At 34.4% G+C, this 24,958-nt stretch overlaps 1 protein-coding gene across 6 annotated transcripts in view; it reads left to right on the top strand.

Annotated features, from left to right (window-relative positions):
* The window catches only part of LOC143234465 (sushi, von Willebrand factor type A, EGF and pentraxin domain-containing protein 1-like), a 54,084-nt gene that overhangs the window by 10,329 nt on the left and 18,797 nt on the right, over positions 1-24,958 (top strand). Inside the window, exons 2-17 of one of the 6 annotated variants that reach the window (XM_076471851.1) lie at positions 318-399; positions 1,865-2,073; positions 2,787-3,215; positions 5,114-5,225; positions 7,668-7,819; positions 8,839-9,024; positions 9,627-9,809; positions 12,506-12,694; positions 15,114-15,338; positions 15,967-16,185; positions 17,086-17,323; positions 21,358-21,561; positions 22,334-22,561; positions 23,088-23,291; positions 23,785-24,012; positions 24,560-24,763. In XM_076471851.1, the coding sequence (XP_076327966.1) occupies positions 16,048-16,185; positions 17,086-17,323; positions 21,358-21,561; positions 22,334-22,561; positions 23,088-23,291; positions 23,785-24,012; positions 24,560-24,763 (1,444 nt within the window). In that variant the 5' untranslated portion in view covers positions 318-399; positions 1,865-2,073; positions 2,787-3,215; ... (5 more) ...; positions 15,114-15,338; positions 15,967-16,047. Of the gene's footprint in view, positions 1-317; positions 400-1,864; positions 2,074-2,786; positions 3,216-5,113; positions 5,226-7,667; positions 7,820-8,838; positions 9,025-9,626; positions 9,810-12,505; positions 12,695-15,110; positions 15,339-15,966; positions 16,186-17,085; positions 17,324-18,150; positions 18,294-21,357; positions 21,562-22,333; positions 22,562-23,087; positions 23,292-23,784; positions 24,013-24,559; positions 24,764-24,958 lie in introns of those variants that run through there. The other 5 variants (XM_076471852.1, XM_076471854.1, XM_076471853.1 and 2 more) reach the window with 5 other exon arrangements.

Below are 24,958 nucleotides of genomic sequence, written 5' to 3'. Positions count from 1 at the left end.
TACTCGCCATGAAGTTGAAGATTAGGTGTATTAAGTAGCTACGGGTCTTGAAGATATTGTGGAACTAGCATGATTTAGCCTCTATAACATGGAAGGTGAATTATTGATGATATACTGGAACTGATATGACTTACTCTCCATGACATGGAGAGTTAAGTGTGGATGATCGCAACTGAACATGAGCATTTATAAACTAGCACGCCTCTATGAAGCATAATTACACTTTAATGAAAGACGTAAACAATTTACGTTTTATTATGGATAGCGAGGGATATCATGATACCACATACACTAATCATGATTTTTTTTTTTTTTAGTAATCATTGTCGTTGCTATGGGAACAAAAGAAAATCATTTCAACCAACCAGTCAGGCCGTCAGTCCACATACGATACCATAGGTATGATTTTAAATGTTTTCCTAAAAGATTCAGCTATAAGAGGGTATAATCATAAAATTTTAATTCATTTCAGTGAGTTTTTCACACTTTATCCTCCTTTTGGAAATACAATCAGATCTTAATTAGGCATGGGTGTGGGTGGTTGTGTGGGTTTTTCTTATAGTAAAGCCACATAAGGCTATCTGCTGAGTCTACCGAGGGAAATCGAACCCCTGATTTTTAGCTTTGTAAATTCGTAGACTTACTGCTGTACTAGCTGGGGACCTTCATTAGGCCTTGTTCAGTTTTCGTTTCTTTATAGATGTATTGTCGTTACACAACAAACTGACAGTTTAACGGCTAGTTTTTAAATACAGATGCGTCGTTGTTATGGCCCTCACAACAAACTGATACTGTTTAACTACTAGCTTTTTAAAATATAGATGTGTTGTTGTTACAGTCCTCACAACAAACTGATTCTGTTTAACTATTAGTTTTTTTAAAATATAGATATGTTGTTACACGACAAATTGACACTGTTTAACTACTAGTTGTTTTATTTTAACATAGATGTGTAGTGATTTTAAGCACCACAAAAAGCTGACCTAGACTTTGCTTTGGATAAACATCACTATCCTTATAACGACGTGGATTGGTTTTTTTTCTGAATGTATGTTATATTTATAAACCTTGCGATGAAGTGGACTGTTCCTTTATTTTTTTCTTTCTTTATATTGTTTCTTCATCTCTGTGATTAGAATATAGTTTTTGGTTGAACGTTTTTATCTTGTTAAATGTTTTGGATAGTTCTGTGACCTCTGAACGAGAGTAAAAATTTTAAAAGTATTAAGAAGATGGCAGAAGTTCGTTAACACTTACAACTATTTTAAAGTAACGAAACAGTTGTGTTACTGCCCAGTAACGAGATGCATCCAACGTACGCGATTTTTTTATAAACTTCTAGAGTTAGAAGGTACAGTATTACAAGAGTAATCTGTAAAAATACACGCGCCTCTTGTAACCTACTTTTAACATTTCTGATGGTTAGCCGTCCGATATTAGTTCATATTTCAAGTTCATTATTTATATATATGTGTTTTCTTTCAAAATCACATACCGATAGAAATCTGTATGATTGGTTGGTTTTTGGAATTTCGCACAAAGCTACTCGAGAGCTATCTGTGCTAGCTGTCCCTAATTTAGCAGTGTAAGACTAGAGGGAAGGCAGCTAGTCATCACCACCCACCGCCAACTCTTGGGCTACTATTTTACCAACGAATAGTGGGATTGACCGTCACATTATAATCTGTATGAATTTAAATAACTTACCAGTAGAAAGTATTGTTCTTTCAAAATCAGTTACTAAAAGAAGTCAATGTTACCTCCAAATTAATTAATGATAAAGATACGTGTTACTTCAGTCCCTCTTGCTGTTATCCGCAGTGTTAAACTAGTCTTGCTTTCAACTTTTGTTTCATATCTACAGACGTATCCCATTTATTCTTCAACGGCATCGGTTAACAGATTATCGGGGCATCAATGGCCCAGGGTATAATCCTCACTACCAGGGGGGTCGCCATCTAACAAATCGTTTACTCATTGAAAGCAGAAGACGACGTCAGAGAGTGCCTGATCTCACAACCAACTACAATAAAGTATCCAGAAGATCACGTGAGAAATTGAGTCCACGTGAGGGTGAGTAGTTCACATTTCACAATATTAGAAACATATAAACAAAAATAAATATCGATCTTCTAAAGGACTGTGAACTCAAATAATCGCAGTTCCAATTTTATAAACTGTTTGTTCAGTGAAAGTTATTTTTAATTGCGATACCTGCTACTAGAGGACGTTACAGCATAGAAATAAACACATAAACATAATAAAACTGCTATGGAATCACACAAACATCCAGAAACACACGTGTTATTGTTATGATATTTTATTATTATCTAAATATTGAGCACTCGTTTATTAAAACTAATGAATTAAGTTTGTTAGTGTTAAAAACACTGAGGAAATACCTATACATAATTATGCTCAAAAGTTATAAGATTGGACACTTAGATACAGTAACTAAAGGTCTTTGTAAGAAAAAAAAATGTTACAAGTAGGGAAAAAATCTTCACTTATTTTTTACTAAAAGCTCATAAGACAAACAAGCCTCAATTAAATTGTCACAGGGAGGAACAATGTTTGCTTTGTCTTGACATTGGTAAAACTAGCCATGTTATGTTTCTTATCAGTCCGCGGTTTTGAACTTCTAGATTTTACATTTTTTTTTCATTTCTTCAGTATCGGTATTGACTGGTATTTTGTAGTCGTGATAATGTCGTGAGTCAATATATTTGATATTGTTAACATTATTTTAGAGTTTAATGAGTTTAAGATTTTTTTTGTCCTTTTAGGAAGGCAAAACTATCTACCAATGCTCCGTCGTCATGGAAACCGACGATATACTATTACACCGTTATTACGAAATAGTCACTCCGGAGGTAGAAACCAAAGACGACGTAACTACGCCAAGACTGCAATCTCACTTCCGTCTAAAAATTACCACGATCATTATAGATCTTATTCAGAGTTATCAAGGATCAATGCTATGGAGATTACACTAACGAAACCTGTAACCTCTGTAACTCCTGTTTCTAAAACATTTACTTTCACAGCTCCTTTGGGAAATCCACCTTCTTATCAGGAGCAGAGAACCAATGTGGTCATCACTTCTACTCCAACTAAACTCCATCGACATTTTGCTATTCTTAACAGAAGGAGAAGAGTTCACATGCATTCAGATGGGCTAAGAAAGGAATATCCTTACATACTCAACAAAATTGGTACGAATATTTCAAAAATAATATTATACCCGCCGCAACTTCCTTCAGACTAATCTTAAAACAATCTGTTAGAAATTTCGGAAACTTTTAATGAACGAATCTTCTACAGTTTACTTTCGAAATATATATTATTTCGTCTGATTTTCAGTTAATTTTATAATCAATATATCTTCTGTGTAGAAAAACTGTATTAAACGTTTGACCGTTTTCAACGTGTTTCTTTATTTTCTATGGGCCTTGTTAAACTTGAGTTAGTAAAACCAACGTATCCATCCCCTAATTTGTTTATTTGTTTTGGTAAGATTATAAGTTTACTTACCGTAGTTTTATATTTCTGATGGTTTCAGGTTAAGCTGGTGAAACGTTGTAACCATAGATATCATACTGTGATAATCATGTCACGAATAACTTATTACGATATTATTTATTTCTGAAATAAGGACTGTTGTTCAGTGGACAAACGTTTGAACTAAAGTGAACTTGTTAACCCAGCTCTCTATGTATCTAACTACCACTCTGTTTGTTTGTTTATTTCCTTTTACTATCTATATCTATTTGTGACTTTTTATTGTTCAAATAATGATAAAATTCGTTTTTATAACTACTCATATTTCTAATTGAGAACTAGTCATAATGTACTTTTATAAAAATGAGATCAATTAGAAACAGTAGGCAATTAAACCAGAAATAGAATGTTATGTATATGATTTCCGAACTGTCTTGTGATCGTAGAACTGTTATAAGACTAATCAACATTACTGCTGTTAATTCAACTCACAAATTGTTTGAAACAATGGTATTGTTATTTACTATACTGTTGGATTCACCATTTTCTACTGAGCCAAATTGTCCATCTTGAAGGGGGGGAACATTACCCCTCATTGGCAACCATAATCAAGGGAAGGTTGAAGTACAATACAAGGACTTATCACAACCGATTTAAACCTGAAATATCTGGCAAAGCCAAGAACAAATAAGGCATATTTCTTCCTTTTTATGGAAATTTATATTTTTGGTGATGAATTCAATCTTCTACAGGAGAACATTTGTAAGAATTTTAGGTACATGTATATGGGCTAAGAATTTTCTACAGTAGGTGTCTGTGACTTGTTGGAGATAATTTAAAAAATAAACGGCCAGCACGTACTCTACAAGTTTTAAAATAATGTGTTCAAAACAAGTTAAACATATGTACAAAAGCTCTTTAAACTATGGAGATCACAGTTGTATCGTAAACGCTATACAGTTCTCTTCTTCTTGTCAAAAGTCCACTTAGACTAATTAAATTTCTTTAGAATCCAAACGACAAGACGAACTACTTTTCTCACAATAGTATCGGTGAATAATTTACTTATGCTACCTCACGGGTTACCACATTTCTATCCCAAATGCTGAATATTTGTATTTTCTTTTCATTAAAGTCCACACAGGCGTATTCAATGACCTTAGAATAACCTTTCAGAAAACTACTTATCCTCTTTATCTTTATCAAGCGGTTAATCTAACTAAGTAAGTGTTATAAACATCGTGGTTTCACCTTCGTACGTTAAAAGTATTATTTTACACTTTTATAAACATAAAATTACCATTATATACAATTAGCTAAAAGAAATATTGAATTTCTGTCTAATCTATCACTCATACGCATACGGACTGACTAACATAGATGTACATAGATAAGAAAAGGTGAGAGGAAGAACATGCCCCTACTGGCCTATCTGTTTAGCGTCTGTGTATTTACTGTTAGTACCTGGAATGATCTTGTGTTATTGTGAAGGTGTCTCGATTGTTTGTTGTCAGTCAATAGGTTAGCTGTATGTCACATGTAGCCATAGGGTTGAAAGTTTGACTGTGAACCTTTATAAGGATTATTTAAATTTTTATCTTATTTCTACAAGCAAATCAGTCATGGAACCCTTGTTTTCGATGTCCATCTGATCACCTGATAACAGTGGACCGTGGAAGCCATTGTGCCCTGGCTTCCTGGCCCTCCCTTAGACCCTGCTCTAGGTAAGAGGAATAAAGTATGTGAATTGTATTTGACATTTATTCAGAATTATTAATAGTATTGATCAATTTTAATAACTCAGTTAAAAACAACAACATTTTAACTCAAAGGATGTAAGTTTAAGTGTTATTCTGATTTACAGACAGTTTGATCTAACTTAAATAAAATACTTATGTAATCGAATCACCACATTAACAACTTCAAATGAGAATAGGTTTAATGCCTAAAATGTGTCTGGTGCACTTGTTTTGTCTTCATTGGTAAAAATTCATATAATAAAGATGGTTTGTTTTAAGTAATGAAAGATTTTATATTAAAAACTGAGGATTTAAAACGTGCTTTGCGAAACATTTTTTGTTTGTGGCATTTTGTATTTGAATGCACAAAGCTTATAAAATCCAAAGACAGTACTGTGTACTTAAAGTAATTGAAATATTTAAGTGGCCTGTCTAATCTCTTCACGTAGGTTAGATACAAATAGTTTAGAAATAATCCAATGGCCGTGTGTGGCCTCTCAATGACTGCGAGGTTAAATGTATTCCACAACGCTTAATGTCCACCAAATACCTCTACTACAAACAACATTTTTAGCTGAATGGTTTTATTTGAAAAGGGCAAACCTGTTGATTTATTTGATGGATGACAGATTCATTCTTTAAATCAGTTATCTTTCCCTTTGCAATGCACAGTACTGTCTACACTTTTACGCATAGGGTGAAGTCGTGCATACTTCCCTTCTCTTAACATAGTTTATTTAATGAAATTCAAAAAGCTTCCCAAACACGCATAGACACATACACTCATTACTCTTTGGATTTAATATATTTTCTGTTTTAATTAATGAAAGTTGTATATTAACAATTTCTCATTTTAACTTATAAAAATGTAGATTAAGGATATTCTTTTTTAATTAATGATAACTTGTATATTAACTATTTTTTATCTTGAAAACTTGTATGTTAGTAATGTTTTATTTTATTCAATGAAAACTTCAATGTTAATAATATTTTACTTTGATTAATGTAAATTTGTATGTTATCAATGTTTCACTTTGATTAATTATTTTATAACCATTATTAATTTATCTCTCAATTCTGTTTTTAATTCACCCGAACTTATCATAAGAAGTCCGAAATTTAACACTATCTTCCAAAGTGTTGGTTATTTTTTACATTTATTGTTGAGCGCAAAGCAGCACAATGGGTTGACTATCTGGACAGTGCCCACTGTGGGAATTGAACTCCGAAATTTAATACTATAAATCCTCTATCCACGGATCCAGTTTTTGTTTTTTTTTATTAAATAGTAATTCAAAAATTAATAGAATAAGTCTCCAGAATGTGGTATTCAATTAAAGGGAAAAATATTCCTTCTATTCGTGTAACAACTGAAGTAGTAAGAAAGTATATTACTTTGACGTAGTTTATAAATCTATAAAAAAAAGTTGAAATAAAAATAGGAAATTTCTAACGTACAACATATTCATCAAAAAAAGCGAACGGGATTTTTGCAAGTTGTTGTATTAAATAGTTACGGACAAAAAAAATGAAATTGTTTGCATTTAAGCACAGAGCTACATTCTGGGATGTCTCTAGTATGACCCCACACAGGTATCAAAACCTGATATTTAGCGTTATAAATATGTAGACATGCCATTTAGCTACTGTGGGGAAGTCAAAATATCATAAGATTAAAGAAATGAGAACTAAAGTTTAAAATATTTAAAAGTAATTAAGTTAAAGCAAATAGAAAGTAAACTAAATTTTGCGGAACTAAACTTTATCATGAATTTTATTTTCCAAAGAACGTATGAAACTGTTTAGAAAAACAACAACACAGGATTATGTTAAACACACTTTTGAAATACATGAAATTTAAAATCACCATGCAGCGTATTTGACAAATTATTATTGAACACAAAAAAAGATTTCAACACAAAATAAGAGTATATCTTTTACGTAAAGATCGTTCAGTGTAATGGAATGTTTTGTTTTAAGTAATTTAGGTAAATATCGTTAAAGGTGGCAAAATGTTAGATTGTAAGATATTTAAATAAATATCGTTAAGAGTAATAGAATAATTGACAGTAAATTATTTAGGTAAATATTATTAAGGAGTAATGGAATGTTTGATTATAAGTTATTTAGGTAAATATAATTAAGGGTAATGAAATGTTTAATTATGAGTTATTTAGGTAAATATTATTAAGGGTAATGGAATGTTTAATTATGAGTTACTTAGGTAAATGTCGTTACAAGTAAAGAGATGTTAGATTGTTTCTTTCGCAAAGTAAATGTTTCTGACAAAACTCCATGATTCCGTACAATATTTCGAATTTTTTGTGTGTCTTTTAGAGGTTCTTCTTTATTTTTTCTTTTTGTTACTAATATTATTTTCCTTGCAAAAGATGGAGCTCGTATTGGTTGTCATATCTTCGTCTGTAGGTTCACAAGTTCCACTACGTCAGCAAACATTGTTGTAACTTTGGGTCCTAAACCAGGAACCGAGGTCACCGAAGGTGAATATTTTATACAACTTCATATTCAAATGTTTGGAGTCAAACTTCAAACCTGCCAGTTTCGGCTAAAAGTGAAAGGTAGGTCAATAAAACTTCATTTAAGTGTGATTTTCCATAACAATGTGATATATACTTGTGTTAATTTTGGAAACAAACACAATGACCTCGTTTTAATCAGGTCTTAAACAAAAACAATGACTTGGTACTAATCAGATCTAAAACAACACAGTAACTTGGTAATAATCAAATCCAAAACAAATACAATGACCTGGTTCTACTCAAATCCAAAACAAACACAATGACTTCTATTAAGAACCAAAACGAATACAATTATTTGGTTCCAATAACAACCAAAATCAACACCACTACTTGGTTCTGTTAATAGTAAAACCTATTACAGAAACTTGGTTCTATGAACAGTGGAAACCAACACGACTTAGTTCTATTAATACTCAAAATCAGTATAATGACTCGGTTCTATTAACAGCTAAATCAACATAATCACTTTTTGTAATAGCGAATTCCAGCATATTGACTTGATTCTATCAACATAATTATTCTTATTCAGTGAACATAATGACTTGATTCTATCAACATAATTATTCTTATTCTGAACGGCTAAAACAAACACAACAATTTAACTTGAATGTGGCGTTTGGAACGCGTTATCTCTGAGGCCTAACAAAACCTCGAGACTTTAGTGGATGTTTTTTTCTGTTTTGTTGTTGTGCCCTTTTAATGTATTGCTACTGAGGCTGTCTTCCATCTTCCTTAATTTCCGCCAGAGGGCAGGCCAGCATCATCTACCATAAACTATTTTGCTACTCTTTACAAACCAAGACTGAAATTGACTGTAACATTAGGCGCTTCTACAGCTGAAAATACTAACATGTTCAGCAGTGGGTTTGTATCTCGCGACCCACATGTTGCGAGTCGAGCGCTCTAATCAGCAAGCCTTACCAAGGTTTTGAAATATGTTACAAACCAAACTTTATTTGAGATACAACTGTCAGGTTTTTATATGTAGATATATTATACTTTTATCATTTCAAAAGTTTGTGTCCATTTAAGATGACCGTAACTCTGACTGTGTTTAGTGCGGGAATGTCTCTCTCTAAAGGCCCCCAGTAATGGATATATGATGTGTACCAGTGGAGCAAGGTGGGGAAGTGTCTGTAAGTTTGTTTGTCGGAGAGGTTACCAGCTCATCGGAAACTATGAAGTTACTTGTGAGGGTAACCAGCATGGAGTTCAGTGGACTGGTCAACCGCCTGTGTGTAGAGGTAACAAATTAGTTTCTTATTATTAATATTTGCTCAGAGCATAAGCTTATCATCTTGGATCAGTAATTTATTGCACTTTGCACAAATTATTGGATAAATAGATGTGGTGTATAATATAGACGTATAATAACTCAACTGTGACACAACAAAATTGTGGTTATAAAATCAATCCCTCAAGTCAATCTTGTTGAAATTTACCATTTTATGGCAAATTACGTGATCTGAAATATAAATGAAGTCAGTTGATGGGACGTAGCAAATTACTGATGGTACTGTAAGTCTAGTGAGTGTAAATGGCTCTCCATAGGGCCATACTTCGTTCTGGAAGGATAATGTCAATCAAATTAGCACGATAGAGAAAAGTTTTGTTGTCTGTTCTTATGCTTCTTATACGTATGTAGTAATAACTTTCTTATATGCATTGAGCTCTTCATTTAAAAATGAATATTATTGAACAAAAGTTTTGTTTAATCAAAATGCATAATATTATGCGTAATATATGTGTGTGTGTTTTAAATTCATCATTCCTATTGAAAACATTTTAACTTCAAGTAAAAAAATAGTGACTATCCGGGAAATTAAGAAAACAACGAATATTTTAGCTCGGCGGTGTACGTCTTTAAGAGCCCCGAACCATGGATACATTATGTGTTCTCACGGTTTACTACCTCCACGGAGTTCCTGCAAGTTTTCTTGTGAAAGAAACTACCAGTTAGTGGGATGTTCAGTGCTCTTCTGTGACCACAGGAGCATCCAATGGAATCATCTACCACCAGAGTGTAGAGGTATGGTGGCTACTTATTCTCCTGATTTCATTGTTCTGGATCACTTTAACTTTACGAAGTTTCACAATGTTCAACACAACAAGTAGCTGAAATAACGACACTTATTATGTAACCACTTTAACATACTTAAGTGCTTAAGATCTCCAAATAGTAGCCAAAAAATAAACGTTTCAAATTAAATAGTTTAGTTTTGCCAGGTGACAAATAAACTGGCAATATTCTATGCATGCGCATTAAGGTGTTTCTTTTAACATTATTTCTTTTCTATTACTCACAAAATGTTAGGTATTTATAAAGTCAGTTTCGGAAGCAACCTATTTAATCAAGCTTCTCTGACAACAAATACACTACAAGCTGTTTTCACCGTAATATAGTTACGAAAAGCTACACGAGGGCTATCTGCGCTTACTCTATATTGTACTGTTTTCATCATCTTATTTACGTAACGTAACTAACTGCTTGCTTTGTTTCTCATCACCTTAAGATAACGTAACTTCTAATTTTGTTTCTCATAATCTTAACATAGTATAACTAACTGCTTACTTTGTTTCTCATAATCTCATTAACATAATGTAAATAACTCCTTGGCCCGGCATGGCCAGATGATTAAAGCACTCGACTCGTAATGTGAGGGTCGCGGTATCGAATCTCCGTCACACCAAACATACTCGCCCTTTCAGCCATGGGGGCGTTATAATGTGACTATCAATCGCACTATTCGTTGGTAAAATAATAGCCTAAGAGTTGGCGGTGAGTGGTGATGACTAGCTGCATTCCCTCTAGTCTTACACTGCTAAATTAGGGACGGCTAGCGCAGATAGCCCTCGAGTAGTTTTGCGCGAAATTCAAAAACAAACAAAAAATAATTCATTACTTTGTTTCTCGTCATCTTATGAACACGATATAACTAACTTCTTACTTCGTTTCACGTGATTTTATAAACATGGTGTAGACAAGTCCATTATTAACGTGGTGTAGACAGGTTCATTATTAACATTGTATAGACAGGTTCATTATTAACGTGGTGTAGACAGGTTCATTATTAACATGGTGTAGACAGGTTCATTATTAACATTGTGTAGACAGGTTCATTATTAACATGGTGTAGACAGGTGCATTATTAACATTGTGTAGACAGGTTCATTATTAACATTGTATAGACAGGTTCATTATTAACGTGGTGTAGACAGGTTCATTATTGACGTGGTGTAGACAGGTCCATTATTAACATGGTGTAGACAGGTGCATTATTAACATTGTGTAGACAGGTTCATTATTAACATTGTATAGACAGGTTCATTATTAACGTGGTTGTAGACAGGTTCATTATTAACGTGGTGTAGACAGGTCCATTATTAACACTGTGTAAACAGGTCCATTATTAACATGGTGTAGACAGGTCCATTATTAACATGGTGTAGACAGGTCCATTATTAACATGGTGTAGACAGGTCCGTTATTAACATTGTGTAGACAGGTCCGTTATTAGCATTGTGTAGACAGGTCCATTATTAACATTGTGTAGACAGGTCCATTATTAACATTGTGTAGACAGGTCCATTATTAACATGGTGTAGACAGGTCCATTATTAACATGGTGTAGACAGGTCCGTTATTAGCATTGTGTAGACAGGTCCGTTATTAGCATTGTGTAGATAGGTCCATTATTAACATTGTGTAGACAGGTTCATTATTAACATTGTATAGACAGGTTCATTATTAACGTGGTGTAGACAGGTCCATTATTAACGTGGTGTAGACAGGTCCATTATTAACATTGTGTAGACAGGTCCATTATTAACATGGTGTAGACAGGTCAATTTCGCGTGTCTTATTTCGTTATTTTTTTTTGCACGATGCAAATATTTATAAGTTTCTTTTGTCTAACTTATCATGTATAACTTAAAACAATATTAACAGGACCTATGTGACATTTTTAAATACCTTGGAGAGTAAGCCTAGTAAACAAGTCAGTTTCCATGTATCCAGTTTAAGACATTTATGTACTTTCTAGTGGACGAGGTGAGACTAGAGAGCTCTCAGTTCGTTAATGTCCACTCTTAGCAACTCCAGATACAGAGCACTTGCAGGTATGTTTGCACAAAAACAAGTTGCTGGCTGGAACTGTCACTAGAAAATCTCAAGGTGACGCCAACAAAGGTCACCGGACTGGTCATGTAAGGTTAATATTATAATATGATCTAGTAGTGGGATGTTTTTCCACCATCTGCTCATAGACAAGTACTAGACATATAAACACGTTATCTGTTTATGCTTGTAACAGAAAGTGTACTATACTAGACTTGTAACTACTTTGTCAGACCAGGTTTGTCTCAGCTATCTTATCATATGGTCCAGCATCGGCTATGTCATCCTTATGCATTTCATTTTCTATTGATTTTCTTTTTATCTAGTGGTAAATACCTCACGCTATCTTAATTTGATTAGTAAGCGTTAAGCCTAAAAAAGACAAAAACAACGGGTATGAAATCCCGAATTTTTAGCCTTGTAAGCTATGAATTTTTCTGCTAAGCCACCTGTGTGTGGGTATTAAACAAAACAAATTTTTAAGAGAGTATTTCTAAAGTAAAAAATAATACGTTTTTTCCTTCCTAAAATATGTCACTTATCGTTTTATGACAATTATTTCGAAGATTTTCTTGGTAAAATTTTGTAATTGTTCTGTTTCCTCCCAGCTCAACAGTGTCCGCCGATTTGGGCCCCAGATCGTGGGTTCATTTCCTGCAGTGATGGTACATCTTTAGGTAGTATTTGTAAGTTCATGTGTGCGACAAATTTCCGAAGAGTAGGAAACTCTTCCAGCAAATGTACAAAGGACAATGAAGGGAATATCCGGTGGATGAATCAACCACCGCTCTGTCTAGGTAAATACAGCACAACGTTACGACCTTCCTACATCTTTCTCTCTGTATGGGTATTTAGGTATTGATGTTTATCTACCCAGAAGAGTCAGGTTTCTTTAATCTCTTCCTCCTTCCTTCAGATTTTTTTTTTTTTTTTTCAAATGTCAAGCGTATTTATATATGGTACACGAGGGCCAGAGTAATCCGCACTTACTCAGGCCCCTTTCAGGGCAATGTCCATGCACGATCTATACATACACTTGGTGCAAATAAAACATTTCTCTTATAGTTCCATGGATTATTTGCACTTTCATCAGTTAGATGTTAACTAGAAAACGTTTACATAAAAAACCCTTTCAATGTTTTGTAATTAATCTCTAAACTAATGTAGAGTCTAGTTAATAGGTGGCCTTTTATTGTTTATTTATTTATTTTTATTTAAAATATATATATTCACTGGAGAAAGGTGCTTAGGTCTATCATCATCATGTAAACAATATGTGTCAAGTTCGCTCACTAGATCATTGTTTCTCCAAGTTTTATTAATATAATTTATTGTACTATGTAGTCTATCTGCTATTGTTTCGACATGTGCGTATTTATGCATAAATTCGGAAGATATTGTTTTAGGTACTTTATAAGCTGCTGTGAGTAATGTATTTTGTATTATTTGTAGTTTTGTTTGCAGTAATTTTTTGCTTACATTTATCCGTGCAGGAGCTGCATGATCAATGACAGGTCTAATGTATATTTTATATATTTTCATGATGTTATCTGCCGTAGCTCCACTGTTTTAGACAGTTAGACTTCTAGCATAGTTTGTTCTTCGCTACATTTTTGTTCTTATATTATTTATGTGGTCATCTTCAGGTTAAGAGCGAAAGTTTGAATATGACCGTTGACGGGCACGTCTTAGGGATGAGAATATAAACGGATACAGGATTGTAGGGGCGTTGCTGGTGGGTGTTAGGTTATTAATTAGTATAGGTATAAAATTGTTCATTTGTATTGGTTTAATTTTGGTTTTAGTTGTTGTATAAATAGGGCTTCTTTGATTTTGCATTTGTTTATATTTGTTTTCCTATTTAATATCTGGGTGTTTTCTATGGTTATATTGTGTTTATTTGATTTGTAGTGTTCAAAAACGTGTGAAGGTGTTTTTTGTGTTCTTTGAATCTACTTTCCATTTTTCTGTTTGTTTCTCCAATATAGAAGTCGTGGCAATTGTTGCATTGTATTTTATAAATTATGTTGGTGTTGTATTTGTCAGTGTAGTTTTTACATAATATGATCTTTAGTTTTGTACCTATTTTTTTGAATAAATTTGATGTTTACTGGAATGTTGTGTTTTAAGTGTTTTCCAAATGTTGGTTATTTTTTCGCTAATGTCAGGAACATATGGTATCCAGCAGTATAATGTTTTGTAGTTTGTTGTACCTTGGGATTTGTTGTTGTTTGTTGGTCTAGGTGTGTGCGTATTATGATGTTGAAGAAGTGTTTTATTTTGATGATTTCATCGTTAATTGTATCAGGTGAACATAGTTTTGTGGCCGTGTTTGTTTGGTTTATCAATATGTTGAGTTTTTGTTCTGTTTCATATGTTGAGTTCCAGGAAATGTATAGTCCAGTATGGATGATTTTTCTGTGAATTTCTGTTTTGAATCGTGTATCAGTTCTAGTGATTTTGAGGTTAAGAAATGCTATTTAGGGAGTTTTTTTCCTGTTCACAGGTGAACTTAATGTTGTGGTGTATCGAGTTAACGTGATTGAAAAAAACTAAGCGAGTATTCTGTAGATGTAAATCCAGCAATTGTATCGTCAACATATCTGTACCAGTATAGTGGTGGGTGTAAGGCTGAATTCATCGCTTGTGATTCAATTTGTGTCATAAAAATGTCAGCTAGAGCTGGTGAAAGAGTATTCCCCATACTTAGGTCATTTATTTGTAGGTAGTTTGGGTTACTGAACATAAAGTTAGTTTTGGTGGTAGTGAATTCTATAAGGGTTGCTAATTGGTTGCTGGGTATGTGTATCAATGGGTTGGGGTCTTGGATATAAAGCTATCTTGCAGGCTTCAGTGGTTGGGACTTTTGTGAAGAGGGAGATTACATCAAAACTGGCCATTAAGGCTTTATGGTTTAATTGATTAAGAATATTTTTAAAGTTAAAAATACCTTTAACCTCTAGGTCCAGCAATAGACCTCTGAGGTTATAGTTGTTAAACACTTTCATTCTCATGTGTTCCTGAACTCATTTATTATTTAAGCATGCCTCATTATGTCTAGAACTTACAAAGGAAGTATTTTCTGCAAGTAATATGAAATGGACAATCATGTTAAAATTACAGTTTGTTTTATGGAACTTTTTAATCTACTGTTTATTTACTGTCACAGCAAAACTTGAAACAACTTCTTGAACTTTATTTTTACTGACCCAGCAGTAAAGAGGACGTTCAGGGCTCAGCATCAGTGTCAACGACCTGTAAGTCCTGACCACGGCCTAGCTTATTGTGACCAGCCTACAAGAGTAGGGAGGTATCCTGTTGGAACCGTTTGTCGATATTTCTGTGATATTGGATATAAAATTCCACAAGCACTCTCCAAGAATGCCGTAATAATCTGTAGATATTCAAAATGGAACATTACTAAACGCGTGATTTGTAAAAGTAAGTGTTTTGGATGTAATTTCTGTCAAGACGATCTTACACTTGACGAACATTAAATAGAACAAAAGTACATTATACGTAATAACGAAATCACCATGTTCTTGCTTTCGTATAAATTTTGAGCTTTATATAGGTCCATTTGAAAGATATCCGTCAAATCAGTCATAGTCATTTCAGTTTATCCATCCCTAAACCAGTTCTTTTCGTCGTTTCACCTAATTACTTACCGATCTCTATCTATTCATATATATCAACATTTATCGAATGTCTCTCTGTATTTTCCTCTTTACAACTAGCCATCTAATACAGTTATCTCTATGTGTGATACGAGGATCATCAGAGGTTAAAGGACTTCTTTTAAGTGGCCCAAGAAAAGGTTGGGTTATTACGAACATTTAGCGGCAGCGTAGTGTATAAATCCCATCGTTCTCTGCGAGGTCCAAAACCTTGGAATGGTTGGGTAAAAAAAAGTATTTTTCAGTGCAAACTCAAAATTCATCAAACCACCATGTTTCAGTCTTTTTTCAGGCATGTTGTGCTACTGTATACCACGAGTAGAAAAATCAGTATATTTAATGTTTATCATAGTACTAACAATTAAACTAATACGTTTTTTAATGCACTCTAGAAATTCAAGAGAGTCCTCTGTTTTGCTCAAAACCGAACGACCCGATGAACGGAAAGACAGTCTGTGAAAAAGTGAGACAGGATGGAAAGTACCCAATGGGAGCTACCTGTCGGTACTTATGTAACCCTGAATTTGAAGTATCGGAGTCAGTATCAAATAGACCCGTTATGGTGTGTCGAGGGTCAGAGTGGAAAGTGTACAAAGGTGTTAGTTGTGTTTGTAAGTAAAAAATATAGACAGCGCACTGTTTTTTGGTTGTTTTTTAATTTCTCGCAAAACTAACGAGGCACTCTATAGTTGGTTAAATGAATATTTACTTTGAAATAATTATAGGTTTTTACTAATTTTACTACCTCAACAAGAGTCAAATAGATGACAGCTTTATAATTTTTTATGTCATTTTTAGTTTTAAGTTAAAACGTAATCACAAGCATCATATACAGAAAATGATACCAGTAGTTAAAGTGATCCCAAAGGACGCTGGCGCCTGATGTCACGTCACATTGAGTTCAACAGAGTGACATCAGGAGGCGGACAGTTCCAATTAATGTTACCAGTAGTTAAAATGATCCTAAAGGGCGCTGGGGCTTGACGTCACGTCACATTGAGTTCCACAGAGTGACGTCAGGAGGCGGACAGTTCCAGTTAATGCGAATAATTCCAAATCTGTGGAAGAGGTAATCTATGTAGAGCTACAAGAACAGATAAATTCTTAGCTTGCTGTAGCTTACTAGCAAACCACCAGTTTTGTTGATCGTGGATATTAAAAGTGATTTGTTTGTGGTTAAACACAAAGTTACAAAATGGACTATCTGTGCTCTGCCCACAATGGCTATCAAAACCTGGTTTCTAGCATGATAAGTCCGCAGGCGTACAACTCTGCCACTGGGGGGGGGGCATTAAAAGTTATATTTTATGAATTACAGATTCTCTACTTGTATAAAGTTCTTCATAGTTTATGTTACAAGAACCACAAATTATTTCAGAATAAAGAATTTTACACTGGTAATGCATTGTTTTGTATTCATAACAGTTTTAGTAGAGATATTTTAATGATTTAACATATATGAACTTGGAAGCTATTTGAATGAAATCCAAGAAAGTAAATAATCCTTGCAGCAACCCATTGTTCTGAACCCACTATCCCCAAAAACGGCTACCTGGAATGTGCACAGTATTCGACGGATTATCCTCAAAGTGGCATTTCTGATAGCAAAAAAGTTAAAGTATCCGAGAGAGATTATATGTCAGTATCACTGCCATCATGGGTACACCATTCCTTCCATCCAGAGAAATAAAACAGTTATCCAATGCCTAGGACCTTATTGGAACAGCACTGTTTATCCTGAATGTAAAGGTAAGCACTGATTATATTTCATTACCGTCTTGGTTACTGTGTTGAAAGTCCCAAATGTACAAGTTAAGACAAACCTTACTTTTGTGGTGTCATAACTACTATCAAGATATTCCCAAGTGTTTAATGTTTCAATGGAAATGTCAAATGGAGGGTTAGAGTACCTCTAACCAGTTTGTTTTATTTTGGTATAGCATTTTCAGGAATCGCATCTATATGAAATTATTTCAATAAATATTATGCTAGGCTCAGTTTGAAATTCACGCAAAGCTACACGAGGAAAGGGGTGCTCCCCCGCTATTACAGCGGTAACTCTACGGATTTACAACACTAAAATCAAGGATTCGATTCCCCTCGGTGGACTCAGCAGATAGCCCATTGTGGCTTTGCTATAAAAACAAACACACAGAAACAGGAAAGATGGTTTAGTCATCCACCCCTATCTCTTGGGCTTCTCTTTTACCACCAAGTGGTGGAATTGACCAGGACATTGTAATGCATCCATGGCTGAAAGAACAAGCATGTTTGGTGGGACGGGGACTGCGAGTCAAGTGCCCTATCCATCTGGCCATGCCAGACATAATATTGTGTTACGAATTGCGTGATAACTGTAGAATATATAAGAATTTTGTTTTTAACCAGAGTAGATTTTCCTAAATAATAATAAGATATGTCTTACTATTTGTATAACTTACTAAGTCACAACATGCTGCTTTTCGTTCTTCTGTATTTAGAGATTACAAATACCTTCCCCTTTTATTCAAAAGTGATCTTACTTTATTTTTGTACAAAAGCTACTCCCAAACCCTAGTGGCAGAAGGTGTGGTTACCGAGATGAAAAGACCCTCGTTTGTAGTACTGGAGATGAGAGAGATTTAGATATGAAATGTGTGTGATCCAGGGGAGCTGCAGCCTGGGGAGTACAACAACACATGTAAAACTACTAATTCTCAGTGGGGAACCACTACAGAATGTACATACAAGATAAAAGTGAAAGATAAGATTATCCTAAAGGACTCAGTTTATCTTATGTATGACTTTATGATATAGACCTCGGCCTAGCATGGCCAGGTGGTTAGGGCGTTCAACTCGCAATCTGCTCCTCGAGGGATTGAATCCCCGTCACACCAAACATGGTCGCCCTTTCAGCCATGTGGGCGTTATATTATAATGATAAATCCCACTATTCGTTGGTGGAAGAGTAGCCCAAGAATTGGCAGTGGGTGGTGATAACTAGCCGCCTTTCTCTTCTCTTACACTGCTTAATTAGGGACGGCTAGTGCAGATAACCCTCATGTAGCTTTGCGCGAAATCCAAAAAACAAACAAACAAGCTATAGATATTATCATTTAACATGATTAAGTTTGTTGGTTAAGTTTTTGTCAGTTACCAAAGTATTAATATATGTAGCTATTATGACCATTATCATTTATTAAAATATTAATAAGTGTAGTTATTGTGTCTGTTAAAATGTGTAATGTTACTGGCGGTGAACTAGAAATTAATGGTGAGTATTTCTAGTTCAGGGTCAGTAACTTGGTAATTTTATATCCTGTGGTGATGAGTGTTAAAGTGCAATTTTAATATACTATGTTTCTATATGCACAAAAAGAATAATTGATTTTGATTTAACTTTATTTATCAGCATAACAAGGTCTGTTTAACTATATCTTAAGTTGAAATTTAGTTCTTTTGATACAATATCTTACCTACTCTCGTAAACAGTTTTTATCGACTTATATTGATTGCACTGTATATGCGTAACTTTTCTATTGCCACTAGCCTTCATATTCCAATTTACCCTTTTGTATATTCACTTGATACATCTGCATGCTATCATGCAGCAACTCTCCATCAATAGTAGTGTGACACAACTCCTATCATCACTAGCACCCAATTTTCTGTGCTACCTTGTAATCACTTCTAGATTGGCAGTCATGGTGCTAGAACGTATTTTTGCTCTTGCTTTTCCCACTGATTGATTTTATTGAATAGTTCAGTAGAGTATTGTTCAAGACCTCTTATTTTGTTCAGAGGTTTTCAAACCACAAGTTTTCACTATTTTGAAATTGAATGCTAGAACCTGTTTTCATACTTTCACCACTGGTTATTTTATTCAATAATTCAATCAAGTATGGTTCAAGACCTGATATTTCATCCAGGGATTTTGACATCATACTTCTCAAGTTTTCACTATTTTGAAATTGCTTTTTGAGCTTCAATTTTCCCTTTTTACAGTCAAATCCATTCATCATGGCATCCTCATTCCACATCGCAACTACCAATGCTGCTGGGATTATTATAGCTAATCTTCCTGCTTCTTCAACAGCATCAGGACAAGCTTTATCAGCTCCAGAAGGAACAGTTGTGGCTCATAGGGAGTTGGCTACCTTTATGCAATCTTATGTGTTGCCTAATGACTGTTCTCTTCTACCTTATGCAGATAGGCCTAAACTTGGATGAGAATTTGCAAAGCCTGCTTCCCCATCCTGCCTATACCTCACAGTCATTTTGGAGGAGGTGACAAGACCTCTTCCCTTTGTCAGCTATACTATAATTTTTCCTTGAAAAATTTCCTATGAATCCACACACACACACACACCTTCCTTGCTCAGTTATGGACTGATGGGACAGTAACAGTGTTTCATTTTTTGTGCATGGTTTCTTTTCTCTGCTAGGAAGTTTGATGGGGGCATTCCTGACTTTTTGAACCTCAGTGTTTCATACCATCGTTTTCTCCAACCTATACTGAACCTGTCCCTGTGTCTCGCCCTCCTCCTTCCTCTCCCTAACCAATCCTGATATTTTGTATTCCTGATGTTCATCATCACTTTTTGAGGCACCATCCTAGGGTCAACAGATGATCTCAGTTACTACAGTGTGAGCACAAGTACTGTGAGGACAAAACCTCTCCATTTTGCCCACTTATAGAGGCCCTTCACCCACAGACCCCTGGGTTCTGAGGTTTATTTCAAAGAGTCTGGTCCTTTTTGATTCTCATACTCTGTAGCTCCAGCATCCAGTTTCCTTCCTTTTTCTTCAGAATCCTGTTTCTAGCCTGCAGCTTTTGGAGGTAGTTCAGGGGACTTGCTTTACAAGAGTACAATCATATGGGGGAATCCTGTACTCTGGATTTTTATTTCTATATGTTTATGGCCCCTATAAAGACCATAAACTAAGATCATGTCCTCAATCTTTCGGCTTTGAACTGCTTTTTGTTTCTCTCATATTTTATCAAGGAGTCATACTTAGCCCTTCAATGGGTTTTCATTTTTGGTCTATGGATGGTGGTTATGTTGAATGTTCACAGATGATGATGTGGAAAGTTTCTCATGTGATTCCACTCTTATTATGATACATTTTCACATGGGCAAAGAGTATACCCGACTCAGAAGAGGTGTAGATTCCCACATGGTGTTGCTTTTTATTTATCCACATGCCCCATGGTCTTCCTTTAGGCACTTTTTGAAAGAGGATCATCTTTTCACCAGATCCTCTGCCATCTCAATGTGGGATTGTAGTAATTTGTAAGGGGAAATAAGATATCATATGAAACATTAACATTTTCTTACACTAAAAATGTACTTCCAATAAACACTTACCTTTTTCACATTACCCGCCTGATTTTCGCACTTTCGATACAAGTTTCATACATACTGCCCAATCTCTAAGTGATTAAAAGTTGAAACTAATAGAGGCTGCTAGTGAAGATAGGAGTTATGTCTCACTTATATTCATGAAGGGTTGCTTCAGGATTGTTTGCATAAGAGTTGCAGTTGTCTCACGTGAAGTGAAAACACGTGGGTAAGGGGTGTATAAAGGCTAGTGGTGAGCGATAATTTTCACATATAGAGGGTGGTATAAGTCAAGAAAAGCTATTTGTGAGAGATGTTAATGTCTATTGAGAAAAAAATTTTCAGCATAAGAAAATTTTATCTCTTGTTTCATTATAACAATTCATAAAATATTTTGGTAGTTTAGAACCACCAGCATTTACTTAAACACTGTTTAGTTACTACATTCTTTGCTGTCACCAGTGATGGCCTGCACATCTCCACCACAGATAGATCATGGATCATTTAACTGTATTCCTGGAAAGTTTGGAGAACTAACATCTGGAACTATTTGTAACTATCACTGTGATAAAGGATACGTTACTCCTCTCAGCCAGTCCAAGTTAACCACATGGAAATGTCTCTCTAATTTCCAGTGGAACATAACAGATAAACCCACATGTTTACGTAAGCAATCGGGTCTTTATTTAATATGGTACTTTTTTTTTTAATTTTATATTTACAGTCATGAAACCTGTTCTAGCAGTGTTTAAGAAATAGTGGATGTTATGTTTTTGGTGTTTCCTGTGTGAGATATGATCAACCATGAACACTATGAAATTAATCTGAATGCAGCTAAGTGACTGAGTTTTAGCTTAAAAATAAATAGACTGAACATAAGATGTAAATTAAAAAGTAATCTTTATTTATGCTGCAAAGCAAAGAGATATGTTTTATATTTGTGTGGGCACTGGCAGTTGCCTTTCTACAGGATCAGTGAATCATTTAACTGTTATCATCCCTAGAGATTACTTTCTATTGACCAATCAATTTTTGTAACAATTGAAATTAGATGTAGACTTAGCCTGACAGAAATTGATACTGTTTCCATCACAGGAAGCTTGACTGGTCATTCTCTTACAACACATAATAGTTGACCTCTAGATATCATCAACTCAGTCATTTGAGGTGCAAAGCTGTTGATGACCCACCTTACACAATGTAGGACGTTTCAGTAATATTCCCATGAGTAGATTAGATATTGTCTGCTTCAGAACAACAAAGATAACTTTAACAAAACAACTCGATAATTTTTCCAATCATTTGTTTGAGTAAAAACTGTAAAAAGTAGATTAAACAATATATTTTTAAAATTCCCATGATAGAAATAAAAGCAGGTGTAAAACATTACATGCCAACATATCATAGTTTCATAATTATCTTTTACTTGCTGTAACAGGAACTGTTCCACCTGAGCCATTAAATTGTACCGATCAAATCATGGTGACAGAAACTGGATTTGCTGAAGTAAAGAAACCCAGGTTTACAGATGTAAATGGAAAAGATTTGGATGTGGAGTGTACTTTAACGAAACCACTGAAGCTTGGGAACCATAGCAATGTATGTAAAAGTATTGATACAGAGTTGCAAACGAGTGCAAAATGTACTTACAGAATTCAGGTTATAGGTAAGTTATTTGAAGCTGTAGCTACTTACAAGTGTTAATTAAATAATGTTAAGACTAAACATTTCAAAAGTTTTGGGAAAAAAGAAAGTGTACTTCTGCCTGGATATACTATTAATCAAATATATTAATTCAATGTAGTATGTATGTGTGTTTTCTTATTGCAAAGCTACATTAGGCTATCAGCTAAGTCCACCAATGGGAATCAAACCCCTGATTTTAGTATTGTAAATTCAAAGACTTACAACTGTACTAGCAAATGACGTAATGGAGTATAGCAATAAAGAATTTTCAAATTTTTCTCATTAAATATTCAATTTTGATTTATATCAAACAAATTGTCCCATTTTTTACCTATGCTGTAATAGGAATTTTTGTTTGAATTGTTTTGCTATTATAAAATCTATTAAGTGTTTATGGTTATATTATTACTTTTTATCTAAATATTTGAATAAATTCTGAAGTACATCAATTATTAGCAGAAGTCTGATGCTGTTACAAAAGTTGTTACTTTTTTTATATCTTTCAGCACTGAAATGTGAACAACTTCCATCTGTAGAACATGGATTTCTAAGCTGTATTGCTGGAACGTTTGGTGAGTTTACACCTGGAGCTGTTTGTACCTACAAGTGTGAGAATGGCTTTGTCATTCCAACCAGTCAATCAGATATGGTGGCAAGAATATGTCTTTCTAGTTCAAGGTGGAATGTGACCCAACTTCCAGAGTGCTGGAGTAAGTGTCGTTGCATCATTTTGAAACAATCTTATATGTACAGGGGAATGCACAGTAATTTACATTTTCACTGCTATGTCACACTTGTATATGTAGGAAGGAGCAGTTAAACACACACTGATTAGCTATGTAAATTATATCAAAACACACATACATCATGTGCCTAGAAATATATAGCACTGCACACACCAAACTTACCGAGGCTATATGTTTAGAGTTATTGAGAGATCCAAGCCCCTATTTGTCCCTCTTTGTATATGCCTCTTCCCACACACATGTACATCCAACAACTAATAATCAGCATGGTAAAAATGTGATCTCATTTATTAATCAAAGTGTCATTAAAAGTATTTACATGAAAATATGTGTTCAACAGTGGAAAACATTTTTGATGTTGCTGACAGTAAATGTGTGTCTGAAGTCACCTCATTTGTCATTGAATTACAGATAAAACTATGTATGAACATATATACATATTTTTTTTTTCATACAGAGGTGTACCCACCAAAACCTGTAAACTGCGACAACCAAACATTGGTAGCTAAACTTGGTGTAGTTAAGGTAACAAAACCCAGGTTTGTAGCAGGTGATGGCAGGGAGTTAAATGTGATGTGCAGCCTCGAAGGATTACTGGAACCAGGGGATCATGTGAATTTTTGTGATGCCTTTGACCCAGAATTATTGACTGGTGGTGTTTGCATCTACACAATAAGTGTTAAAGGTAGCCACTGTTTGTTTTTCTCACACTTAACATTCATTCTATCACATTCTAGAATAGACTGATTGCTGAAGGTATTTCTCTTTTATCCTCATTTTAATTTGATTTTCTAAGAGATGGACTTACATGTTTATAGAATATCCTAAACGTAACACAAGTCTCAGTGAAGTGAATTAAAAGTTCTGGTTGTTGAAACATAGTTAAGAAAGTTTAAAACTTTTTCATCTAAAATATATGTATCTATAATAATAAAATAGCATGTCTGTGTCTCTGTGACAACCATAGTTTCAAAAGGAAGGTACCTAGAAACCTGAAATATATATTTTTTACTTTAGTAATTTCTGGATTGTGAACTGTACTTGGTGAGTATCACAAGAGGATAAAGCTTCTTACAATACCCTATGCATTTTGACTTGAATAATTATCATTCTTTTTCTTGAAGTTAAATAAGTTCAAAAGCAGTTCAACTGATTATCAGTAAAAACACAGTAACTTCTGCCATTTACATATTACTACAAGCAGTTGTTTTTTATAAAATTGAATATTTCAGTTCCAGTATGTGCCCCTTTACCAAGAATAGATCATGGATCCTTAACTTGCATTCCTGGAGAGTATGGTGAGCTCACTCCTGGAACAATTTGCTCTTACCATTGTGAAAAGGAATATACCATACCGTTAAGTCAGACGGAAATTATGACGAGAATATGTGAACCTCACTTGAAGTGGAACACTACCAAACTACCAATGTGTTTAAGTATGTTCTCATACTGTTTTTATTTGTTACATCTGTTGGTTTTGTTGGAGAGTATGACAGTAATATGTGGAGTGGAACAGTGGAACCAGTGTTTGAGGATCTACACACAATGTTGTTGTTGTATTGAAGAGTATGATAGTAACATGTAGAATGGAAACATACAAACTATTAGTGTGTTTATGTATCTACCCAGAC

The sequence above is a fragment of the Tachypleus tridentatus genome, chromosome 12, assembly GCF_004210375.1.
Source record: "Tachypleus tridentatus isolate NWPU-2018 chromosome 12, ASM421037v1, whole genome shotgun sequence".
Taxonomy (NCBI): Eukaryota; Metazoa; Arthropoda; class Merostomata; order Xiphosura; family Limulidae; genus Tachypleus; species Tachypleus tridentatus.
This window is presented reverse-complemented; position numbering and strand designations above follow the sequence as displayed.